The following is a 25,794-nucleotide window of genomic DNA, read 5'->3' as shown; positions in this document are numbered from 1 at the left end:
AGCCTTAAGAGCTGATGGAATGGTCACAGAGGGAATGGGGAGGACTCAGGTTTCTCTTCATGATGTCTGTTATTATCTCTTAGAAACCAGAGAGGGAAAAGCCTGCTAAGGCATCTGGGTTTTGCCCTGCTGCAGCAACTTGCCAGCATCTCCAACAAATTTGTTCATGTGCTCCACTGTACCAGGATGAATGATGACCATGTGCCTCCCCCATTTCAGTGAACCTCTCAATGTATTTATCTTTCACCCACCTTTTGACAGCCTTAGCTGGAGTTGCTGTAAGTTTTTCAAACTCTTCTTTCTCAGAGAATATCACAACATTATCTGTAGAAAAACAATTAGAGAAGTTTAAATTTCAATTTGCCATAAGTTTCCAAACCAGTGCTTTGTGTCAGGAGCTAGTTCTGCTGACAGCCTTACTGCCAAAATAAATCTTTCTGCTATCTTTTTAATTGCTATCAGAGGATTAAGTGACATTCTAGAAGTACAAAAGGCTATTATAGATGACTCTTTAGTAAATTGATGTGGGTTTTATACACTCCAAAGAAGAAATTGTAATTAAGAAAAATGTATTAAGAGTATTTAAGCCCAATGTTGTCTTGGATAGAAAAAGCAAAACTATAACAACTTGTACCTTGCACTTCTTTCTTCTCTTCTTGTGTGTTAGCTTGAGCTTCAACATTTTTTACTGAGTGGCTCTTGCAACAGGCTAGAATATACAAATATAACACTAATTATTCTCAGAAGCTTTCTAAAAATAGTATTTGCAACTAAAATTTCTCCTGCTGAACAATTACCTTGAGCAGAAGGTTTTGTTTTCACAATGTAAAACATGATGATGAGGACAATGGCAATAGCCATTATGAAGATGGTAGACATGGCAATTATAAGAGCTGTAGCCAGATGTCCTTGCCCTGAAAGATCTGCTGGAATAAAAAAAGTAAATAAAGGAGCAACTCTTAGGATCAGAGAATAGTTTACAGTTTGCTGTCTGCTCTGCACATAGTTTGTGTAATCCTTTAGTGATCTGAGTCTTGGTTACTTGTAAGCATTGAAAAACAGTGTTGCACCTCAAACCAATTAACAGTTTTTCAAAATTTTGATATTTATGCATGAACCAGTTAGTAGTATTCATTAAAAATATTTGATGGTATGATCCATCAGATACAAAGATGTAGGGAAATGTATTTTAATATGGGAAGCTACACATAAGCAAGCATAGAAGCTTTTGTAGCACTGCATTCTGGGAATCAGTGTTGAAAAGACAAAAAAAAGGTAAATATACAAAGGGAATAAGAGCTAAAAGGACTGTTGATAACTGTGGCTGCCTCAAAAGCTCTAAGCTGAAAGGACAATACACATGAAGAAGAATGGATGTTTTTCTAACAGACACTTAAAAAGCAACATGGCTAGAAGGTGAATTTAAAATAAGCTATGTGAAAAGATATTCAGAAATAAAACTTGGATGTGAAAGGCTAGAAATGAAAATCCATGAAAGGATGCAGAAAATTACAGATATGCTAAAATGCGTGAAAACCTTTACTTTTCTGAAAACATGATTCTCAGAGTCATGTTTTCAGACAATACTAAGAAGATCAGCATTGCCAGTACTTCATTAACTGCACCTTTCCTGTTTTGTCTTCTCAGGTTCACATATTTTAGTATGTGAACCTGAGGACTGGAGAACTGTTTATGTTAGTTCAATAAGAAACTGACCATATTTGTTCATGAAATTATTTTCAGCATTCTAAGCTAAGCTTTGCTGAGGCAGAGTGCTATTTCTGTATAGCTACAAATAATGAGCTAAATTTATTGCTGGCATCACAGAGAACAGTTCAAATCTGTTTTACTTTCAGCTGACTGGAACAGCAGTGTTGATTAACTGAGAAACAAAAATGAATTCTCAATTATTTCTAATAGCAGTTTTAGAAATCTGGAAATAGTGAAAATGCAAACTGCAACAGATATTTTCAGTTTGGCTGCACTTTGTTGATGCCCTTTTCAAAACAAAGAGCTGCTAAATTAACCCTGTGAGTGCATTCTTACCTTTGTGAGCATGCTGGTAAGGCGAGAAAGTGCTTGTCCCAGAGGTACTTGGGAAAATGGCTGAAATGCCAGAGTTAGCCCCTGCACCTGCAATATAAACAGAAATACCATAAAATTCTATGGTTACTTAATCCAGTCAAAGGAATAGGTTGGCTCAAGGAAAGAGAGTTTTTACTTGACTTGGTTGCATTCCGATTTATTAGCAAAGGACCCATGAACTACTCGCTTCTTGAAATGTTTCTAATCCAAATTTGTGTTAGTGGGAAGCTGAAAGTTGGGCTGCAGACCACATTTTTGCATATTGTCCAGAGGGAGTGGAAGTCAAACTCTTGAACAGATATGAACTCAGAAGAAAAATCTAACTGTTATACACAGATTCCCATGTTATGGATCTGTCCCAGGTAGCAGAAAGATTTCCAGGATGCAGCTGATGACTCAGTTTATAACAGTTTACAACCCCCACTCCAGTATTTGACTCTGAAACTCAGCGGGTAGATTCATCAAACCGGGATTTCTCACAAGCATCCTTTGTTATCAGCATCAAGCTATGGTGGTCTGCAAACCCTTTTGACCCCATAGGAAAACCTAGGGAAGGTGACAAGTAATCGTGTTGATGGAGCTGTACTGTATAAAAGGGAGTAGTAGAATTTCCTGCAGTGTAACTTGGCAGTTATGATTCTTATGATTTCCTGTCAGTCCAAATCTATATTCTGAGGAGAAGGGAAATCCACTGCGACAGTAAATTAGGAAGTTATAGGAAAACTTCATGCTGTCAGAGGGGTGAGATTGTCCAATAGGGGTTTCCCTGTCTAAATTCTACAGTTGAGGTTAAAAGTTATTTTTTCATTTGGTGTCACACACCAAGTATTCAAAGCATTAAACCAAGTTGTAAGTTAACATATTTTGACAATAGCAAACAATACTACATATTATTTGGAATAAAGCTGTTGATGGGAATACTTTTATATAGGATAGTATTCCAAAACAAAACAAAAATAGTAGGGTTGGGAATAAACATTATCTTCATTCTCAAATGAACTTTAATGCCATTGGTAAGCAGGTAACGCAAACAGTTACTCTCAACAGACACTGAAAACCATTTTCTGTCTTTGGGGGCAGGGGGGTGGTATGAAATTCCTCCTACTTTGTATTAGCTGTCTGTGGAAAAAGTCCAGTGATAATTAAATTCAGCAGACCTAAAGGCAAAACACTGTCCCAGTCATCTGGTAAGGTGTGCACAGCACATGGCTCCACAAGCTGGTTTGGCAGCTAGGATAGATGAGAGCTCACCGTGCCATTCTTTCAACCAAGTAAATATTCAAAGAAATCAAATCACCAGGTAAACCTGACAGGAAATCAAGTGGTCTGGAATGGTCTGAGAAATGTTCTGTGGTTAAGAACAAAGCAATATACACATTCTTCAAATGAAGATTTTTTTAATAAAGAAAAAGAAGTATTACCTAAAATAAAACATATCTGCGTGTTGTGAGTGAGAAATGTACACTTCAAGAGGCCACAAAGTACGAGTTTCAGGTGTCTTCAAAAGAAATTTTCTTTAACAATTATAAAACTTCTTTCAAACATCATTTGTTGGAAGGAAATGGATTAAGTCATTATAATTGGTATTTTTTCAGACTGAATAAGGGTTTTCATAAAGTTTTAAATATACTAATTTATTAATTCAGATGCTTTGCATATTTTGCAAATGAAGGCTAGATTACATAAATCTTGCCTCTGGTCCTTTCTTTGTGGCAGATTCTCTTCTAAGAAGAATTAGTCATGAGCTCCAGAAACTGCAGTGCAGTAGTAGACTATCTAGGGATCAGTAAATGAAGATGTCATCTGCATGTAGTGGACATTAAAGACAGGTAATTTGTAAAATTTTCAGCAATTCTTCACAAAACTGAAGTGAATCATCCTTGGTCATGACCTCTGTGTTTACTCATCATGGCTGGACAACAGAGGAAATGTAGTAAATGGCCAGTGCTGTAGCCTCATGCTTCCCTTCATGTTCACGCACAGCCACCAGGCTTATGCCTATTCTTGCAACCCCCCTGGCAAATCCAATTACAGCCAATTGTAATTCTGCACAGTCCTTGCAAGCTGCAACAAGTCAACAGGAGCTGCTCTTTCACTGCCTCTCAGTGAACACAGGCAAGCCATGCTGCCTTGTCTGCCTGGCTTTAGCTAACAAGTTTCAGCTCATCTCCTCCACAAGTGAGTTTTAGCAAACGCGCCTCTCTTTTCCTTCACTTGAAGCACAAAGTCATTGAAGTTTTTCTGCCTAATAATCTTTCAGTAGCTTGGTATTGTTAACCTCGTGTTTTTCACCTGTCTGTGAAAGGAAGTAGAGCCTTTCAAAGTGGGAAGTCAGGCAGCAGCAAGTAGCACAGGAAGGGTAAAGAGGAAGGTCACCACTCTTCATTCAGCATCATCATCACACTTCACCCAGCTCTGCCCCACACCAGCCCTGGCACCTTGCCCATGCCATGCACAGATGTGGACATACAGCCACCCCTCTCCTGTGCACACCAGTGAGAGCCTGCAGCCCCAGAGCCCACGTGCAGAATGTCCTTTGCATGGGAACAGAGCCACCTCATCTGTTCTGTAGTGCTGCCGTGGCAAAACCAAGTGCTAGAATGTGGTGGCCTTGAACACATGCCTGGGTGGGAGTTAGTCTTTACACATATTTTAAGTCTACTGGCAAATTTAATAATTTGGCATGTCCATTACGAGCCAAGATTTTTCTTTAGATGCGGCTTAGAAGAAAGTGCTGATTCGTGCACCTGCACTACAAGAGGAACCAAAACGCCAGCTTCTGTGGAAACTCTGTTTATATCACTTTTGTATGAGCAAAAAGAAACAACTCATAGCTGCTGCTTATTCCCAGTCAGCACCACACCACGACTGTAATGTTAGCTGTTCTGTGCACATCCAGTTTTGCATCCCAATCACTTTATTAATTCTGCTTCCACTATAGATGACACATAATCTATAAAGACTTAAATATAGCTCAGACAGAGACATCCTAAGGTGTAACAGCACAACATATGGAAACAACTCTACTTTTTAAAAAACAGACCAATGGCTGTAATGTAGCTGTGCAAAAGAGTGGTTTATATTCCTAAACACCTGTATGTAATACTGCAGGAATGTGATAAAGACATTAGGGAAGAAGTTTATCACAGATGGTTGGTCAACTTTTGTATTATAAATGTTTTATTCAAAAAAATTGTGATTTAATTGTAACTTTCTTGAAGTCTAAATACAGTTTCAATTTAAAAAACCCTCCTTACTTGTTTAAAAGAACAATTGAATTGTATTCACATTTGAATGTTTGGCGATTTTAACTCAAAAGATAGTTTTAACTTAAATTACCATGCAGCTGCCTTTTGTCATTTCAGGAAACAAATGTTGGGCAATAAAATACCTTCTTTGTTGTTGTTTCTCCTCCACATAACAGACTATTACAGTTGTTCTTGTATTTTGAGACAGAACTTACAATGAGAAGTGACAAACAAAAGGACCAGATCTGTGAGAGGAGGAGGGGCAGGGCACAGGGAAAGGAGGTTTTACCACCATGCCCCCTTGCAAGTGTTTGTGAGTGAATAAAATCTGGTGCAGTAAGAGACCATATGTGCCCCTGACGTGTTGCTGTGGGTATCAGCTTACTGGTCCATGTAAAGGACTTCTGCTCACAACTAGCAACAGATTTTTTTCTTTTTTATCCTATTTAATACTTAATAACATGTTATAAAAATCCCCAAAGTGTGTATACAACAGACAATTGGAGTGATCGTAAAATAAGATGAATTTTAAAAAATTGTTGCCTATATGTGTATCTATTTCTTGATCTTGAGTGCAGCTTGCATCCTTCCTCTCCCAGCCATAATCCAGCTATGAATGGCACATATGAGCTGCATCACCAAGACTCTTTTGTGGGCTGAAGTACGATAAAGCACACACACAAGTAAGTAACTATCAGCCTGAAATATGAGACGAAAAATAAATTATACTGAGTTGAAATTCAATAAAAGTAGACAGTTTGTGGCTGACAAAGTTAAAACTGGGTTTTAGCTAAACCTAGTCATAAATAAAGACCTAGATATGTAGAAAGCAGAGGTCAGATCTTTTAAATAATGTAAATCTGTATTCAGGTACTTACATGAAAGGTTGTATTCACACTCAAGGAAACAACATTTCACATGGAATGCCTGTGCTCTTGGAAAGTCATGGAAGCTAAAGCAGCTGTCAAAGCCAACCTGCTTTCTGAGGTGCCAACATATGACTTCAGTAGCCAAACATAAACCCAGTCTGAAAATACTGCAAATCACTGATAACAAAACATATCCTAGGCAATGGAGGATGGCCTGACTGACCTTTATTTTACAGAATACTATCAATTACTCTGATATTTTCTGGAGCCACAGGTAGATACTTCAGTTACTGTAGGTAGTTATTACACCAGGAAGAACATGAAGTAAATTAATTCCTGAGAATTAAACTTCTAAAAATGATGATAGGAAAGTTTCTCCAGAGTTTTGTTTTCAATCTGGCCAATCTCTCTGTAAGTAGCCACATCACATGAAAAAAATTTTTTTTTGTTGCTGTGCTCTCTGTAATGTCCATAATTATTTTATTTCTCTCTCCTTTTATTTTGCCTGGGCAGGGAAGTGAAGGCGATTATAGGCCAGGTGGCCTTAGTCTGACAATTTATTTGCATCTGTTGAAGTTTTGTTTGGGACTCTCTGGGAGCTGTAGTTACTGCACAGCACTGGGAAGTCAGACACACACTCTAAGCCTCTGTCCAGGAATTCAGTGTTATCACGCCTTTCTCTGTGCAACATGAAGGCAATAACTGCTATTATGCTATCATGACTTCAGAGCACTGTAAGGAAGAGAACAGACTCGCCTGGAGCTGATCTCCCATTTCCTCAGTGTCCTGGTGGCCAGCCTGCTGGAATGGATGCTATAAGGCTGCAGCTCTGCAGGTTTTTCAGCTCCTGAGCCTGGTCAGAGCAATCCTGCAGAGACCTGCAACGTCTCCCACGGGCAGGTGGTGCTCTCTGTGGGAGCTGCAGCTCCAACCCCAGTGAAAACATCAAAGTCATTGGAGTGGTTTTATTGGGAAGAATTGCACCGGGACCACATATTCTCCTCAGGGATACCTGAGCTCAGCTTTCCCAGCAGCTGAAGACACCAAAGCCCACATTTTCTTCTCAGATCCCTCCCCTTGAAGGCGGATGGCTGAGGCTGGCCAATATTATCCTAAGGCTATGTTCCTTTCCTAATATGGACAAATCCTTAGGGGAGGAGAATCAGGCTATAGGACCAGTGAATAATAAAGCATGGCCTTCAACCTTTCTCCCACTACATATGTGAAGAGGAGAGGGGTGTTCAGAGATCAAACAACTCAAAAAAAAGAAAAACCAGTTTGTTCATTCCAGATAACAAGCCTGTTCATTTGTAGGCTTAATTTGAAACAGAGGAAAAAATGTCCTGAGCTTGATTGTACTACAAAAGGACAAAACTGGCAAGGAATGGAAATTAGTGATATTACAAAGAATGAAGAGTTAAAATAAAAGTCTCTGAAAGAATCATGCTAACTAATACAGTGGTTTTGGCATTAGGCTTGTTTGTGTTAAGCCCTTCAATTAAGCAGGCTGAGTTCTGGTCTTTGGTACATGGGTATGGATGTGACCCCCTGATTACAGCTCATCACACAAAGCCATCAATTGTTGTTCCAGCTCATCTGTTTAGTTCTTTTTGAAGTTCTAATGATACAAAAATAAAAATGTTCTTTTCTATTTCTAGATGTCATTTGTTCTCTGGTATTTAAAAAATAGCTTGACCATAGTTTTCCTTTATTGATTTTTTTTTTTTAAATTTTCCCAAGATATCATTGGTAGGTTTGAGACTTAAAAACTTACATAGGTTGGTTATTTTATCTGTTTTCTTATATAAAAACAAGAAAAAAAAAGGTGAAATAAAATAACACGAAGTATCTTATGCCCATACACACTTATGAATATATACAGTAGATTAAAAAGAAAACCCTTAATCAATTGCTGAAGTTCTCTAGATCAATAATCTGTGAGTGGAAAAGGATTTGCACATTTGATGTAATTGTGTAAATCCAACTTCAAAGTAAATGTTCCTACAGGTTTTGTAGCAGGGTTTGATTTTGTTTTTCTCTAACACTCTTGAACTGGAGTGGCAAATATCCAAATTTGAAAAGAAAGAGAGAGTCAATATACATAAACTAATTGAGAGTTTCAGCTGCTAAAAGACAAAATCTCTTCCAGCAGTAACTGTATCTTTTTGCCAGAGAAACTCCATGTATGGCTAAATCTTCTGTCTTTTACTTTTGCATTGGATAAAAGGAAAACAAACCAACAAAATAGTCAGAGGCCTGAGGTGACTCCAATTCCAGAGGTGTTGACAGAAAATCCAGCACCATTAACTATGGGAAGCCACATCTTAGAGTGGTTTGGTGTTCATTACCTTTAAGCTTTGATTTAAATGGGAAACCTGCCTCCCCTCCTTTTAGCAGTGCTGTTATTTATCACAGAGGTATCACATCCCCATTTAGTGTCAGCAAGAGGCACTGATGGCTCAGGATCTGCCTCAAGCACAGCTGAAGCTCTCACCCCTTAGGTGTTTTGCACTGTGCTTCTCTGTGCTCAGCACTGGAGCTCCTGCACAGGAAACTCGAGGGAGCTGCATGCTGAGAGGCCAGAAATCTTACATAGGTGTTGCAAAAGATAGGGAAAACTGTAGTCTTTATGATGATATTTACCCTTTTCACTGTTAAAAAAAGCTTTCCTGCTACACAACACCCATTCCTGTGCTCGTGTATGCACAGCCCTTTGTCCCCCACTGCCCACAAGCTGCCATTGAAGCCTGTTATTCTTCTCAGGCTGCAGAGCTGTGGCTCCCATCCTTCAGTCCAGTGAGATTTTCAACACCAAACCTGATCACATGTTTGCCTCAATTAAACCTCTGGCCTCTGTGAAGCTTCTCCCTTTCCTCCTCCTCTTTTCCATGCTATTTTGTGCTGTTTATGTCTCAAGTCCTTTGAGTGGCTAAAAACCCCCAAAAAACCAACAAGGTGACACAGGCCCATCAAGGAATTTCTTTCTCACTTCCAGTCATTTCTACACTCATATTTCCAGATGCTGGGGCATAGGGTGTTCATCTTGTGTCCTTAGCCATTTCAAGTTTTATTGACTGCATATGAGCTGAAAGATATTTCCTTACCCTTTGATCAAACCCAAATACTTTTCTGCCAGATAAAATGTGTCATCAGGCAAATTCCCTGAGCCAGTTTCCATGCAGGGGCACACACCCCTGGACTTGGCCATCTGTAACACATAGTCCAGGCACTTCCCCAGCAAGGAATGTTTCCAGCTAAGGAGAGCACCACTGTTCTCCAATCTTGCCTCAGCCCTAATGAAGGCCTGAAACAGGATTTATCTGCCCTCATTTTTCTGTCTAGAAGTGTAAACTCAGGGCCTGTCACTCCGAGCTTCCTATTTTTAAGTAATTTGCTATTCTCATTTCCTTGTGACCTGCTGGATCACCTTTCTCCAGTGCTGTGCTGCACGCAGGAGAGTTTGAAGAATAGGAGCTCTGAGGGAGAGACAACCCTTTAGTGTGGGGTTTAGGCTCCTGAATGCTGTTCCTTGCTATTCTGAAGTCTCAGCAAAGGAACAGAAGATTCGTGGTGCCATTTGGAGTTTTCATACTGGGTCCTCCATCCTGACAGCCAGTTAATAAACAGAGGTTGTTCTGTACAAAGGAACAATTCCTACCAAAAATCTGGTATTATCTTTCATGTGACAGAAATGGCATCCTTGAGTTAACGTCATGTGCTTGGAGCACAGAACTTAGATGAGTTTGGAATTTGGAAACCTCAAAAAATTCCAAAGTTGTGCAACACTGACATGTCACCTCTTTGCTGTGACTGGTGTCATCTGATGTCAGTGAAACATGTAAGAAAGGTCATCTGCTAATACCAGATTTTGCACTGCCTTCCATAGCAACAGGGAGCCTTTCAAGGGGTTCCTGCAGCAAGGCCAATTTTCCATCTGGTGTACAAATTAATGCCTATGGATTGGGCACTGCCATTCCAAATGGGGTCAAGAGGTTTAGACATCATAAACCAAATTACCTGAGCTCAGTGGTTTGAGGGATTTGGATTTTAAGACACTTCCTTTCTTTTTGAACATTTGTAATCAAACAGTTGGTTTCATGGACTTGATTAAAATGGAAATATTTAGTCTTTCTAGGACTAATGTTTTCTTTTATGTTAGCACCCAGTCAATTTCTTGGTTTAGGCACCTGCCTAAATACCTCACAAAGATAATATGTATTTATTCTTGTGTTTATCAAGCTAAAAATTGCATGTAGTTATCAGTTGGGCTGGTCCTCCTTTCCTTAGAGAGGCACATTACATATTGTATCTGCCAAGTATCCTATAAAAGGACAAAGATTTATTTTTTTCAGTTGAGTAATAGCCATAAGATCTTCTGCTAGTTTCTTCCCAAATCAGTAAATTACAACTTGTCTGATACTACTAAAAACCCATTTCAGCATGTGTTTGAGACAGAGCATCAGAGCTGAGGAAGGGATTAATTTCCAGCTATAGGTTAGCAGCATGCATGGTTCTATTCCCACCAATGGGGCAGCCAGGTGCATCTGCATCCTCTTACCATATCCCCTCATCTCCCACCATGACTCTGTGCTGGGTGTGGCTGGGGTAGAGTTAATTTTATTAACAGCAGCTAGTATGGAGTTAAGGTTTGGATTTGTGACCAAAAAGGTGTTGATAATTCAGGGATACTTTCATTATTCCTGAGCAGGGCTTATACAGCACCTTTTGTGCCTCTAACCCCAGCCCATCAGTGAGGGGACTGGGGAGGGGACACAGCCAGGACAGCTGACCCCAACTGACCAGAGGGGTATCCCACCCTGTATGGTGGGATATAAAGCATATAAAGCTGGGGGAAGAAGGACGAAGTGGAGCATGTTCAGAGTGATGATGTCTGTGTTCCTAAGTCACCATTATATGTGATATAGCCCAGCTCTCCTGTGGATGGCTGGATACCTGCCTGCCCGTGGGAAGTGGAGGATGGGTTCCTTGTTCTGTGGCGCTGATGTGTCTTTATCTCAAACCATGAGTTATCTCACTTTTACCCTTCTGGTTCTCTTTCCCATCCCAGTGTGAGGGGGAGTGAGTGAGTGGCTGCCTGGGGCTGGACTGTCAGCTGGGGTTAAACCACAACATCCCTACCCTTGAGTTTTCGCTTGCCTTTCCACCTTCTTCCCACATCTCTCGTTTGGATCCTCCCTAGCAGCCTTACCCACCTCCTAATACAGATGTTATCTCACCAAAGCCACGCTCATGCTGCCCTCACCCAGTCCCACTGTCTCAGGGCTGGGTGGGTTTCTGCAGCCAAGTGGGATGAGCAGCTGTGCAGCAGATCAGTCCCTGGGCATGCAGGCAGCTTGGGGAGATGCCTCCTTCTGGATTGTTACTGCTCACCAGGAGCTCTGTGGGGTGGTGATTAGCCCTTGGCTCCTGTGAGCTCGTGCACTGCAGGAAAGGTGGTAGCTGTTCATGCCCTATCCTCCTTTGAAGTGACTCCCAGAGCACCAATCTTTCACAGTTCACCAGCATCTGAACAAAGCAATTACTATTTATGTACACAAATAAATGCTCTGGGACTTTCAACCCCTGCTTTCAAATCAAGCAGACAAAACATCGCAATTCTTTTTCATGACAAAGGCTTCTAAAAGAAAAGAACATGGACAGGATTGGTTTTAGATGCATCAGGTTTTGCTGGGGAACTGCTCACTTTTGTGCTTGTTTAGGGGTTTTTTGTTTTGTTTTAAAGCTTTTTGTCCTGATCTTCTCCAGATTTTCTGAGGAGGTGTTAAAGGAATTTGGTCACTTAGAGAGAAGCTCGTTTTTCCTTTTCTTTTTCTCACTTTCTTTGCCCCCTAAAGGAGAAAGCAGTTTTCTGGGGGGTTGCCTCTGCAGTCCAGTGCTGGTGTGAGCTGTCCTTCCTCCCTGTGGCATGAGGATGGATAAGCCATTGCATGTACATGGTCAGCACAGGAACAGGTGCCTCCACAGTGTCACATACACACTCATACATTATTTCTTCAATTAACAAACTACAGACTCTGTTGTCAATGAAATCTACAGAATTAATTCTCTTTTCAGGGCTGACCACCACACACCAATGCCAATCCTTGAATCACTTTGAAGCCAAAGGAGAGAAAAGGTTTGACGCACTTTTAATCCATCTACAAATTGTCCCATGTTTTCTTCACAGGTGAACTGAAACTAAATTAAAAAAAAAATACACAGTCATGGAATTTCCTGGGCCTACTGGTCAAGTAACCCTAAGAAGTCCTGGATGGGATGTCTTAACAAATGACAACCGGAGAACAAATGAGCTATAATAGATCCTAAAATCAAAGATTTTGATCTTTCCTCAAATGATAAGCATTCCCTCCCTTTGTTGGCAAGGCTAGTTGGAAGCAGAAATTGCTTAACTGGAGCTGGGTCTATTGTTTGAACATAATTATCATTGCTGAAAGATTTCACATTGAGATTCCAGATGATTTTAAGTCAAAACCAGATGAAATACACAGAAACGTCGGAACACTTACATTCCTTGGTGTTGGGAGGCGCCAGCAAGCACGAGTAGCAAACCATCCCATAGATGTTCCGAGGTCTGTTTTCCAGCATGTAGTAACTGCAATGAAGGGCAAGATGAGGCAAAACAGTGCAAATTAATATGATACGACTGAACATGGTTCAGCAGCAACCAATTATATGGAGATAAAATCACTTAAAAAAAAACTTTTATAAGCAATTTGAGGCAAAGATCATTTTTTTCAAATTGCCTGAATAGAGACTGTGTTTCTCTTCTTCCTTTCCTGCTAAAAGGTAATTAATCAAACATCTAGACATGACAAGAAGTGGTAGCATTGCCTAAAACAACATTAGTCTCCCTGTTGAGTTCAAGCTGCAGTTTACAGCATGCCCTGAAATAAGGTTTTTCAGAATGCTGGTTTTTGAAGCAGTAGTCTTTCAAGCAAGACCACCAATTGGATATGGATAGCTAATTTTATTCACAGACATCATAAAAATAATCTCTGTAATCTTAGAACCAAATCTGAGCCAGATCATAATAAAAAATACAGGACAACATCACCCTTACAGGGCAAGGCAGATTAGGTTTTACAGGTTTGGTTTGGTTTTTTTACTTCCTTGCTGTATTGTTTATAAACAACTCCTTGATAATGCAATTACAGTGTGAAGGAAAGGTTTTCGTAATTTGAACTTCTGGGCTGCTAATAAAGTTAGTGTTGAAATAAGGTAATTGGCTACTCCAGAGTTGGATCCACATGCACCCTAATGAGTAATTACATCGGAATCATACATATGTTGATGTAACATCATACTGTTGATGTTACGGATATGTCTTTACAAATCACTTGTAAATCACTACATATTTTAATGAAGATATGAATAAATTCATAATCCATTTAGTGTAGACAGGAACTCAACACTACAAACATTTCATGCAACTGTTCATGGGAATCTGTTTTCTGCTCTTATGTACCTGTCTGTGCATGTGCAGTATGGGTTTTTTTTTCTGGAAAATGTATGCATTGTTAGGAAATCATTGCTGAAACAGTCCATCAAAGTCAGTTGGTGTATTAATGAATGACAAATAAAGGATATAGGCCCAGGAAATGGAGTACACAGAGATGCAAGGGGGAGACAGGGACTGGAGGAGACACAGAGAGCAGGGGAACTGCACATGGTTCCTTATTTCTCTCTTACTGTATTTAAAAGATTCACCCTCACTTCTTCCTTCAAATATTTCTTGTGCCCCATCTGCCACTCTATCACTCTCTCAGGAGCAAAACTTCATCTTTCTTCTCTTCTGAGGGCCTACATAATTTAAGCTTGTAAAGCAGTTAATAAATACACAGGAAAAGACTGCCAAACCACAAAACAAAAGATTGGAAGGCCAAAGATACAGATAAATGAATGAAGAAAAATAGAGGACAGTTAGGATGCAGAGTCTAATCGATGTGTTGGTTTAGGAAAGACCAGATATTAAAGGTAATGTTGGAAATTTGTGATAGCTTTATATCATCAACTATGGAGAAGTGACCCAGTAATAAAAAAATGAATTTTCACAGTGTTACTCTTCCACTGTAAAATTTATTTTTCTTTCCTTGGCTCCTGCAGGGCTCAGGTTTGGAAGGGCTATAGGCAAAATCCAAGAATAAAGGCTAGACTGAAAAATGGACTTGTTTTCCTGCTTAACACCATAGTGCCTTATCTTGGGCTAACCTTGGTGGTGTCACGCCAGACTAAGGGACATGGACCCGGGTTTAGGTTTGCCCTCCCACCAGAACAGGGAACCTGGGACTGGGGCAGGAGGTGGATAGGGGAAGGAGCTATTCTCAGCAGGGGACAGTCTGCAGAGAGACAGCAAGGAGGTGATGAGCATCCTTGGTGGAGGCATCTGCTGCTTTATCCAGAACAGCAGGGGTGGGACTTAATTTCATTAGCAATTCACTGGCTAAACCTTTTCATGCAGAAAAGAAAGGCACATTCACTCCTTCTCTTAAAACCTCACAGAGAAGAGAACTGATCCTGTATTTGCTGTAGCCATGGACAAACACATGAAATGGGGAAGTGTCAGTAGCAGAGGCATTTCTGACTGCATTTAAAAAGGAAACGAACCCATTGCAATTCTGTCTTGTATCAGGACTGGGGACTTACCCCAAGCTGAAAATAGGTGCTGGGACAGCATGAGGGATATGTATTATTTATACTTGACCTGTTCTTACTCCTTGTGGCCCCTACTGAATGAAGACAGACAACTAGGCTAGAGGGACCCTTGCTCTGACCAGCCATTGCTGCTTGTAGTTGGCTGTGATCTCAAGTCACACTCCAGGAACACCTAATGGATCACCCCATTGAGGGAAATAGTCTGAGTCACACCTAATTTCCACATTCTTAACCTGTCCTGCTTGGCATGATGGAAGAGCTTCTAGGGGGAAGCAGAGGACAAAGCCTGCAGTATCTCAGGAGGTTCAGTCAATGTACCTCTAGGGCTCACTGGCAACTGGACTTTGGTTTCCAGGATTACAACTTTGGAACTAAGCCTTTAAAATCTTCCCTGTCTTGCATCCTGCTTGTGAGCGTGACTGTGTTATTTTTATTTTATATGGGAGGGAACACAAAGATGACCTCTCCTCTTGTACCAGAGGTCTTCTTCCCTAAAACTGGTCATCAGTAATAGTGAAAAAAGAAAATAGAAGGAAAAATACATAATTATCAAGCACTTCTTTTAAGGTATAGAGGATGGCACTTGTAGCCACTGAAAAAGGCTGCCAGTTCAGTGGTATTTTGTCTGAAAACTTTCATACAGAATGTGCCATATGCTCATCTTTTCCTCAGGCTGCTTTACTGAGCTGCTGAAAAATAGCAAAGGGATGAGATGTCCTTAAGTGCAGACAGCAGCATGTCAGCCGTTACCTTGGGAAGGCCTGCAGTGTGTTATGGAAGCAGTCCTTGAAAATGAAAACCTTGTTTTCATCCCTCACATCGACTCAGGGGCTCTCTGAGGTTTACTGCCCTGCCACTCGCCCTGGTGCCTGCTGCAGCACTGGGGGCAATAAGGACAATCAGCGACTCTCCAGCTCTCTGCTCTGACACACATGCTCTGCATTTCCCCTGCCAGCACACAGGAGCAAACTCTGAGGACTCCAAGTAGCATGAGGAGTCAGGGCAGTTTCAGAGCTTGTTTTAGCTCATATTTAGTTTATCTTGAGAATTCCATCTATTCAGGCTTGGGCTGAGAGGGTGTTTCTCCTTAACTGCTGGCTTTGCCAAACAATCCCAGGACCTGAGCGTTGCAGGCGGAGCGGCACTCAGCCAGATTCCGGCAGACCAGTTTCTGCTACAGGCTACACCTGTGCAAACACGATGTTTTGAGATTTCTCCCCAAGCACCAGCTGTGCAAGCTGATTATTTTCAGCCAGCACCCTGCTCCCACCTGGGTGACCTCATTAGTCCTGACAAAAATTGCAAAACAGCAACTATGGCCACTATTTAAGTTTCTTGCTCTTTATGATGTATGAGGAGAAGTCAAGAGGGAGGTTTTTCAAATCACATCATCAGTCTGTTTGGCTGGCAGCTAGACAAGTCCTTCATTTTATTTGTAAACTGTGAAAATTTCACACAGACTCACTGATAAAATAAACCTGGAAGCTTGCAGGGCCTTTTTAACAGGGCTTCCTGTGCTATAGGGAGTGTGGATTATACAATATCTGCAAACTGCACAAAAGCCAAATGTCAGCAGAAATTACTCTCTAAACCAAAGAGACACAATGGCAGAAACTGAAAAGATATGTAAGGTGAGGTTGTATTTTGGAGTATTTACTCATCCTACAAAAATATGTTGAGATTGCATATATATCCCTGGGTTTGCAGACTTTCAGATGTAACATTGTCAAGGATACACATATCCAATGTAGCAATTTCTTTCTCACCATTACTATCCGAATTATACTGAGCATAAGAGACCATTACAAGGATGGACTTGATAACCAGCGTGTATTTTAAGCGCCTTCAGCCAGCCCTGAAACCTGTTTTAACTCTGAACAACACTACACACACCACACTAACAGCTCCTTAGACTCCTTTCTGTTGTGTAGAAAGGACCCAAGAGACTAGAAATGCCTTGGTAAATTTCACTGAACAGCTATGTTAGCTAATGCTGTCAACTACAGACAAATGTGCCAGCTGTTCACATCTGGAGAGGAGGTATTTTATGTTCCTAAACATGCTGTAGTGCCAGCATAGACCCTACAGGGTATTCAAGGCACTTTCATGCAGCTCATTTGGAGGATGCAGGACTTAGAAGGTGGCTCTCTAAAGCTACAGCTGGAGGCCAAGCTGGATTTCTTCGAGCATCTAAAATGACACTGAACATCTGTGCTTTTTCCTGTTCCATTTCTAGTAAGAGATGTTTTCTAGTTGCTCCAAACAGCTATTTCTTCAGTGAGACTTCAGTAAGATTAAAAACATCTTCTTTAGGGTCCCTTCCAAGCCTAACTATTGTATGATTCTTTGTTTCATTAAACTCACCAATGCTTTTGAAACATTTAAAAGTATTATTTTAGCAGCGATGAAAAAGCATAATTTACCAGTACTGTACCTACAGTCAGCTTTGACATGAAGAGAGGCTGTCAGAGATTTTGACATTAGAAAAGTATTTCCCAGTGCTTTGGGCAGAGCAAAGGTTTGAGGATAAGTCCTTACCCTGGGAGACAAGGACCACACTCTGCATCATTCTCCTGATCACCAGGTGTCATGACTGTGGCTCGAAAAAACCCCTCGCAGTCCTTGTGCCGTCTGCATATCTGGTAACCTCCTTTGGAAAACTTCTCAGAAGGGCAGGGGATGCAGCCATAGTCCTCATCTTTGGTGCCATATCCACATGTCTGCAACAACACACAGTCACTGAAAAGCAGCCTTGTGCTGCACACCAGCTTCTAGCAAAAGAGAATTTTCACAGCTTAGCCCACTGGTTCTGCAGCACAAAGGGAGAGGAGTCTGTCACTGGGGCTGTTAGTGTCTGTCCTAGAAAGGCCATGCAGGGATATCAGGATGCACCAAGCTGTGTGCTGGAGACAGAGAAGGGGAACTGGAGCATCATACTCCTTGTAAGTGGCCCCTCATACTACTTCTATCATAGTCCAAATTATGGAAGGGAGTTTCAGCTGTTGCTTAGATAGAAAGGGAACTGAAAATGGAAGAGTAGTGAAGACTCCTACAGGAGAAACATAGCTGCAGCAGGGCTATCAGCAGTTTTCATGCTCGGAGAGCCCAGAGGGAACAGCCCAAAAAGCAATGTTTGGATGAAATTTTGTAACCTCTGAACTCACATGTCCCAGCTGAACATTACATTTAGATTAAGTAAAACTAAACCCAACTGGTTATTATTCAAACATACTTATTCAGGACTACCAACTGTGTGAAATGTTTGCAATAGGATGTTTATCCCATTAAAAGCAAACAGGATTTCAGTAATTTAGTTTTTTAATAAGCAACAATTATCTGCTGTAAATCAAATGGTTACTTAGGAACCATAATTTAAAATGTTGCAGAAACATCCAAGTCCTTCTAGTGCCAAAATATCTTAGCGGGAGAGCAAAATTAACTTGTCGGTGTGGGGGGCAAGACTGACCAATTTATCACTCTGTGCTGGAATGTCATCACCAGATTCTAAATAACAACTGAGATGAGAATAAACTGGCCGAGATTGTGTATGGAACTTTTCCCTTTCAACTTTTACAGTATGCCTTTTGACAGGCTGCTCCTGGGATGTGGATTGCTAGCATGCATGCACAATGCCTTCCTCCCACGGCACACTTGGAGGTGTGAGTGCTCCTGCTTAGGCATCCATAGCCTTCCCCATTTCCTCTCCTACCTGTGCATTACTGCCATGTAACAAAGCATTTGTTTTTTGCATTTGGTGCTTGATATGTGCCCCCCCACCATCAGAAGAAGCTGAAATTACCATGTAAGGTTCTTCACCCGGCTCGCACTTGGGGCAGTCGTGGCACATGCCAGTGGTCTGGTTGTAGTACTCATTCTCACCGCAGTTGGAGTATTCGGCACTGGCAGAGTACACCAGGGAGACCTGTCACCAGAGAGCATACCAGAGCACTGTCACTTCCACTGCCTTCATCGTCCATGCCTCAGCCCCTCTCCCTGCCCTGCTGCTGTGGCTCAACAGCAGTGTGAAATACCCCTAAAGCGCAGGAGCAGAATTGGTGACACTGTTTGGAATGGAAGCAGGCGCAGGTTTCAGCAACCTGATCATTCCAAGTGTTTCCCAGAGACTGACATCCACGCTTGGCACAGCCACTCCTTAAAACACTGAAGGCCATAGCTCACATGCTCTCCCACACAGCAGATGCCCAAGTTCACACCCTCACCACTCCCAGCTGTAATGAGCCTTCATAAATGTGACTGCAAGGGACAACTACAGCAACCTGAGATAATGCACTGCCCCGGGCCTCAACCACAATAGGGGTGTGCTTTCTGTGACAGCCAGGCTAATCTGCTTTTCCAGCACCTTCTCTCTCTGTGCCATCCTGGGTCCTTCTCCTTCCCCCTCCTCCCCAGCAGCCACAATTTATTCAGCACATTCTCAGGTGTTTTACGGAATGAAAACCAATCACTGCATTGAGGATTAGTCCCTAGGTCATGTGTGGCTCTGCCATAATTCACAGATGGTTGTGAATAACCCAAGCAGAACCCTGTTATCTTTGCACACTAGAGAGACATGTACACACATATATACCTACCACCAGGAAAGGGAACACGTGAGTCCATTTACATTCACCCAGGTGAGCCATGCTCTCTTGATATTTTACCTGAAAAGACAGAATTGGTGATTGTTTATGAACATGAGTAAATATTTGTGTGTGTTGCCAAAATAAGAACAGAAGGGCTCATAAGCAGAACAAAGGTTACATGGGAGTGATGCCCAGAGGTCTAAACAAATGGGGAGATGTGCACGTGCAGTGCTGCACACATGCAGATATCACACACCCTTACTGCACATCCTTCCTCTCTTTGAGAAAATGATGACAGGAGGGAATCCAGTCTCGCCATATTTACAAAAATCAGTGAAAGATGAGAAACCAAGTCTGAATTCTGGCACTTTTGGCTTGCTGAGAAATCCTCCCACGGAGGAACTGAGGGCTGTGTCTTGACCACCAAATGAAGGAGGGCTGGGGATCAGTAGCCTGGCTTGTGTCCACACCACTTAGTGCTTGACCAGACTCCATCAGGTTTGTCTGGGAGAGATCCGTATGGAGCAGCCAAAGCAGAGCCAGGGAGGGAACCAATGGCAAGCAGCATGGGCAGTCAGAACACCAGGGCTGCACTTTTCTTGGTGGCTCTGATGGATGCACTGAGAAAAGCCCAGAGCTGCTTTCCCCTCTTTAGGAAGCATCAGCTGCTTTTTGTTCTTGTTAACCAAACAAGACTTCAGAAGTTAAACCAAAGAAAGGAGCCAAACCTTACATCTGAAAAGCTATTAAAACAGTTGGGAAAAAGAAAGGCTGAAACCAATGTTTCAAATACTCATGCTAATTTATTTAGTTACTTAAGATGATTAATTGTAAATAAGAGATAATTTTACATATTCTTCTAAAGTGAAAAAAGAGACAGGAAAATGAGGCACAAATTGGTATTTTTAGCATGATACAACATATTTAATTATATTGTTACAGCTCATAATATGCCTCAGGGATTTTAGAGCTTCAAATTGAAATGTTTGAGATGCAGTTGCAACACTTACGTCCTAGCAGATGTAAACTACTCTTTCAATTTTCCATGTCTCAGACACTGTGAGACTTTTAGCCTCCCAGAGGAGTACAATTACTGCTTTGTGCCACATTCAAGCATACAACTTACACGAGAGCAGTGCTCTACTATTTGAGATAGCTGCTAACATTTACATTTTTAAACACTAAGTAGATTAAGCAAAGATCATATCACGCCAGCATCAAGCTATGAACTTGCTTTATATGTTGCTTCCAGCAATTGGGCTAGCTGAGACAGGTAACTGGGTGGGTGGGTGGACAACCTGAATTATGAGTATATTTGTTTGTGCAGGAAATTGCACTTTGAAACCTAGAAACACAAGAGAATCAGAGATAAATTGCCCTAAATTGGGAGGTAAGAGATGGAAAATAGTAATTCCATTGTACAAAGTGTCAAACATGAAGCTGGATAAAGACTTTGTCTATGGCAGTGCAGTTGCCTGGAAAAGTTCTAAGGATATAGTCTTAATGCACATGTCTGTTAAACTGTACCCTAATTATAAAAGAGTTTGTTAGACCTTAGATATTAATATTATTAAGGCTGTGTCCCCACTGATACTGCCAAACTATCACATTTATTATAAAACCGGTCTGAGGCTGCTCATAATCAAAAACTTCACCAGTAAATCTTGAATCTGTAACTTTACAGTAATAGTATATCTTACAGCAAAAACATGCTTCAGTTGCATTCAAGCCGCCCAGATGTTTGCTGTTTGAGGCACTTGTATGCAATCATAGCCAGATTTAAAAAATGGAAATGAAGAACTGTAGCCCACTAATGTACAATACAATCTTCTTCATTTGGCATTTATTTACATAAAATGTTGAAAGTGTCAAGCTATACATACATAAATAAAATATTTTTCTCTCTCTTAATATAAATATGCATGTGGGGTATGTTTTGTATGTAAACATACTTTTTTTCCCCTGCATTCCATCATTATATGCAGCAATATGTCAAGCATATGGGAACTAGTTTTTATAACTGGAAAAAGGCATTTCAAAGTACTAAACATGGCTAGATTAGAACTCCAGGGGAGACTTCCCCCCCCAGTTGCTATATCAAAAATGTTAAATTTTGGTATTCATCCTCCTATTCAAGTACGCTGCCATTAATTGGCTGTATTATTTCTGTTTGTTTGTTTGTTTGTTTGGGGTTTTTCCCTCCTTTGGAATTAAAACTCCAAACAGTTTCTTTAAATTTATAACACAGGAGCGAACACGGGAGTGGGGGGAGGGAGATGAAGGAGTTTTGTGGCGATAGGGCCACAGGTAACTCTGCTGAAGGTATCTACCACGATATGCCAGGCTGCTCTTGGGCTTGCTGTCAGTGTTCAGGCATGGTAAATTATATCTGCACCACACTCTCCATCACTCATTAATCCCATCCACACAAAATGGGATCTTCCAGTGCCAAGGTCACTTTTGTCTCTAGCTGACACCTATGAAGACATGGACAAACCAGCCATCTTGTGCCAAAAAGCAGGAAAAAGAGTGGCCAGATAGTATGGCGTCTAACCATTAAAAGAAATTAGTTCTTAATGAATTTTTCCTCTTTGGCTGAAGCAAAGGACTGTGTCCTGTGGGATGGCATGAAGCAGTGAACCGGAAGGAACCGGAGGTGTATTTTTTTGCTGGGACTGTGGTATCGCTCCTAAGGAATTTGGGATCTCCGGCAGCCTGTCTGCCAAGCCCTCCAGAGATCCTGATTTGTGTTTTTGTTTGGGACATGTGGGTGTCTCCAGAGAGGAGGTGTGAAACATAGACCTGTGTCTTTGCGGATCAGGTGTGCAACACACAGCAAGTCTCGTCATGACTAGCGGGGGTTGCTAATTACAGCTATATTTGTCTTTTGGGCATATTCGTTAATAGCTGGTAAGAACAAACATATAAGATGACAGGAAAAGGAAGACTATTTTCCCAGTGGCAACCACAGCAAGAAATTATAGAGACTCCTTGTCTCAGCTACTTTTGTGTAGACTGCAAGGCAGAAATTTGGGGAACAGGAAAAGAGATGACTGGGACCCTACTACTCAAATATTTCTCCTCTCAGACCAAAAATCCTTCCATACAGTCCTTGTGGTTTCCTATAAAGAACTGGCAGATACAAATAAATATGTGAATAAGTTATTAAATAAATAAATCACCAGGTAGAAAATGCCTGGTTCATGCTGTCCAAACAAGAAAAAGCATCGTTCATAGTAGTTAACCTTTGAGTTTGATAATTTACTTAGATTATTAGGTAGCACTGCCATGTTTTTGTCTATGATAGTAATCAGAGTAAATATATTAAATGTGCAAACAGTGAGGTTACCACAGCTGGAAAACTAAGCTAAAGCTCACAGCTTTCAATGGATGACCATATATGTTCTTCTAATTCTCTGGCTTCAGTAAGTAATACAGTGGAAAAAAAAATTTCTATCATAGACTTTTTTGTATTTTAAAATACAGTTGAGAAAAGGAGGAAAACAAACACATGCATTGAAGTACAGAAATGTTTCTTATGTAGAGAGATGGGGGCTTTTTGGTATCTCTGTATTTCTTTAGTTTAATCATTGACATAGATATACTTCAGGGACAGAAAACTTAACCCTGTGAGAGGGAAGGGCACAACCACCACCTCAAATATCTTCGCCAGTTCTGATAGATGTATATGGATTTCTTTTCTGGGGTTTCCTAAGCAGCAGTTTGGTTATCAGGTCTGTGGCTAGGAATGTAATCCGTAAGTAGCTGGCAAATTGCTATCAAGCATCAATCCACATCCAAGAGCCCAACTAACAACAGCAGAAGGCAAGACAAAGGCTTTCCTATAAATAAAGGTGGGCAAGTTGCATGTACTTCACAGGGGCCATCAGCAAACCCAGCGCTTGCCCTGAGTTCCCAGGGTTTATGGGAGGAACCTCACCAACCACCTTTTCCACAGATTATCACAGTTTTTTGCATCAGCTCAGTAGATAATCTCTGTATGCTCCCAATGGTGCTAAATCCTTCTTAATTGAGATAAGCATATAATCCTCACTGCAGGGCCTCACAGGCTGCAGAGTTCAGCAGCAGAGTTCAGTCTGGCTCCAGACTTATGAAAAAAGATGCAATCTGAGTTTTGCTTCCAGGAGGGAAGCCCATCACTGAATGATAATGATGGCACTGCATGCTCAGGGACAGAATAAACTCAGCGAATTAAAAGTAAGTGGAAACACAGAGATGATGGAAGAAAACCATTTTGTAGTCTTAATTACAGTTTGCATTGTTGTGAAAAAATATTGTATGGAACATTATTACATTTGTAGAACAACACCAGCTACAGTTTCCCACTGTTTCTTTATCACTTTGACCTTGCAAATACCTTAAGAATTTCTTCAGAGAGATGTAAAAAGTGCTAAAATTATACAACTCCATTCTTCCTTTTTACCTGAAACATCAAAAGGCAGTGAGGACAGCCTAAGCTACACATAAAACTTTAATTGCTCTGTGATCTGGCAACTCTGTCAGAAAAATAATTGATTGATCCGGCACAGAAACAAGACTTTTTCCACTGGGAACAGCATTGACAAGAGAAGACAAAAGATTCTTTAATTTGTTAATGGGGGCACTGTGTGTTGAGACCTGGGGACAATCAAGCCTAATGAAGAGCCATCCATCTCTTACAGACTTGCTTATTTGGAAACTACATCTGGAAGCTGGCATTGGAACCTGATTTTTTTATCTTACATAAAGACATGTGTCAGCTCTCAGGTAGGCGGCCCGTCAGCTTTATGAAAAGGTCTTCAGGGGAAAAAGAGGCTACCAGGCAGGAACAAAGCAAAAGCAGGAAAGAAGGAAAGGCTTTTTTCAATGCACTTTTGCACGGCTGACACACATTTCTGCAGAAAGGGAGGAGTAACAAGGTACAGAGTCTGTGAGGACGCTGAGATCTCTCATAGTGCACACACTATTGCCTGGTACTGAGCCAGCTGCACCACAGCCCCCTTGCTATTGGCATGGTCCTGATTCAGCCTCTGCCTGAGGCTGACTTTAGTTTTACCTGCCACCAGCATCCCTCCAAAACCTAATCCTGCCAGGCTGGGACTGCTGGAGGACCACTGTGATCTCCATTCCTGCCCCAAAGCTCTTTCAGGGATCCCAGACAACCCCTCTCCCTGCTGCCCCAAGCTACTCAGGGAGGTGAGAGGGGAGTGAGCACAGGATAGATTTTTTGGGCATTAAAACGGGAATTCATTGATCTCACAACCTGCCATCACAACACATCCACTTCAGTGATGTTCATGCTAGGAAGCCTGATGTTTTTTTGGGGAAGTGATACTGAAGGGAAAATGCAGTTGTGACCTCCTGCCATAGAGGCTACTGCTGTTGGTGATGCTTTATACAAACAAGAAAATATTAGGGCAAAAATGTGAGCAGGGATTTGCATCTCCCTCAGTCAAAAGGCTGTCCTGATCTAAGTTACATAGGCTCTTTTTCTTTCTTATTAGTTTTTTGCTGTAAATAAATAAATCTGTGATGTGTCCTGATACATAATTAAGGGAAAAAAAAAAACCAAACCAGAAACCTTATATTTCTGATATATATATATATAATGGAGAAAAGTTCTTGAATTCTTTGGACAGTCCCCAGAAGGATTCTCCTCCGTGGTATACGCTTGCTTTCTACTTCTGCTTGTTTTTCTAAGGTGACTTCCATGAACACTTTCCAATTATTTTCAACTCCTCCTAAGTGCCAGAAAGTGCCACAATGCTCATATTATTCCTTCTGGTTTCCTTGCTCATGCATTTGTTTTCAGAGGGCTTGGGCTTTTCTTTTATGAAGCACTGGCAAAGCTGGTGGTGCTGGGGGCACATTAGGGCTGCACCCCATCCTCCCCAGCAGAGCTCCTGCTCCACCACCCAGGTGAGCTCACCCTGCTGCCAGCTCACAGCTGCCAGAGGGCAGCTGAGTTTTCCATGGAAGTAGTGGGAGGATAGATCTTACATCACCATGAAAAATTGCAAGTGAACATGTTAGGCTCCCCAGCTTAATACTTCTAAGGTGAGAAATAATGAGCAGCAACACAGTCGTTCACTGTCTGACAGACTGTCCCGGTGCCACCTCAGCTCGGTGCTTTCTCCATCACCATTTCCTAAGAAGTTTCCCCATGTACGCCTACATGAGGGACAGGAAACTTGTGTTTGGAATTTTGCTTCCAGGGGAAAGGTAAAACTGCTGATACAGAATTCAGAAGCTCGACTGAGACAAGTATTGCTTTCCATTTGGAGCAGAAAATTAAAAGCTTATTAGGAAAATACAAACAACCAAAGAAATGATGCT

The 25,794-nt window shown here is 41.3% G+C and overlaps 1 protein-coding gene across 3 annotated transcripts in view; it reads right to left on the bottom strand.

Annotated features, from left to right (window-relative positions):
• Window positions 1-25,794, bottom strand: part of EDAR (ectodysplasin A receptor) — a 73,358-nt gene that overhangs the window by 7,516 nt on the left and 40,048 nt on the right. For 2 of the 3 annotated variants that reach the window (XM_085053752.1, XM_085053737.1), the window contains exons 2-9: window positions 19,468-19,536; window positions 18,675-18,797; window positions 17,414-17,595; window positions 12,730-12,815; window positions 2,047-2,133; window positions 798-926; window positions 635-709; window positions 252-324 (exon numbers count right to left, since the gene is read on the bottom strand). In XM_085053752.1, coding sequence (XP_084909878.1) covers window positions 252-324; window positions 635-709; window positions 798-926; window positions 2,047-2,133; window positions 12,730-12,815; window positions 17,414-17,595; window positions 18,675-18,797; window positions 19,468-19,518 — 806 coding nt within the window. In that variant the 5' untranslated portion in view covers window positions 19,519-19,536. The remainder of the gene's footprint in view (window positions 1-251; window positions 325-634; window positions 710-797; window positions 927-2,046; window positions 2,134-12,729; window positions 12,816-17,413; window positions 17,596-18,674; window positions 18,798-19,467; window positions 19,537-25,794) is intronic. The other variant, XM_085053744.1, reaches the window with a different exon arrangement.

This window comes from Lichenostomus cassidix, chromosome 1 (assembly GCF_008360975.1).
Source record: "Lichenostomus cassidix isolate B80296 chromosome 1, HeHo_3.0, whole genome shotgun sequence".
In the NCBI taxonomy this organism is placed as follows: domain Eukaryota; kingdom Metazoa; phylum Chordata; class Aves; order Passeriformes; family Meliphagidae; genus Lichenostomus; species Lichenostomus cassidix.
This window is presented reverse-complemented; position numbering and strand designations above follow the sequence as displayed.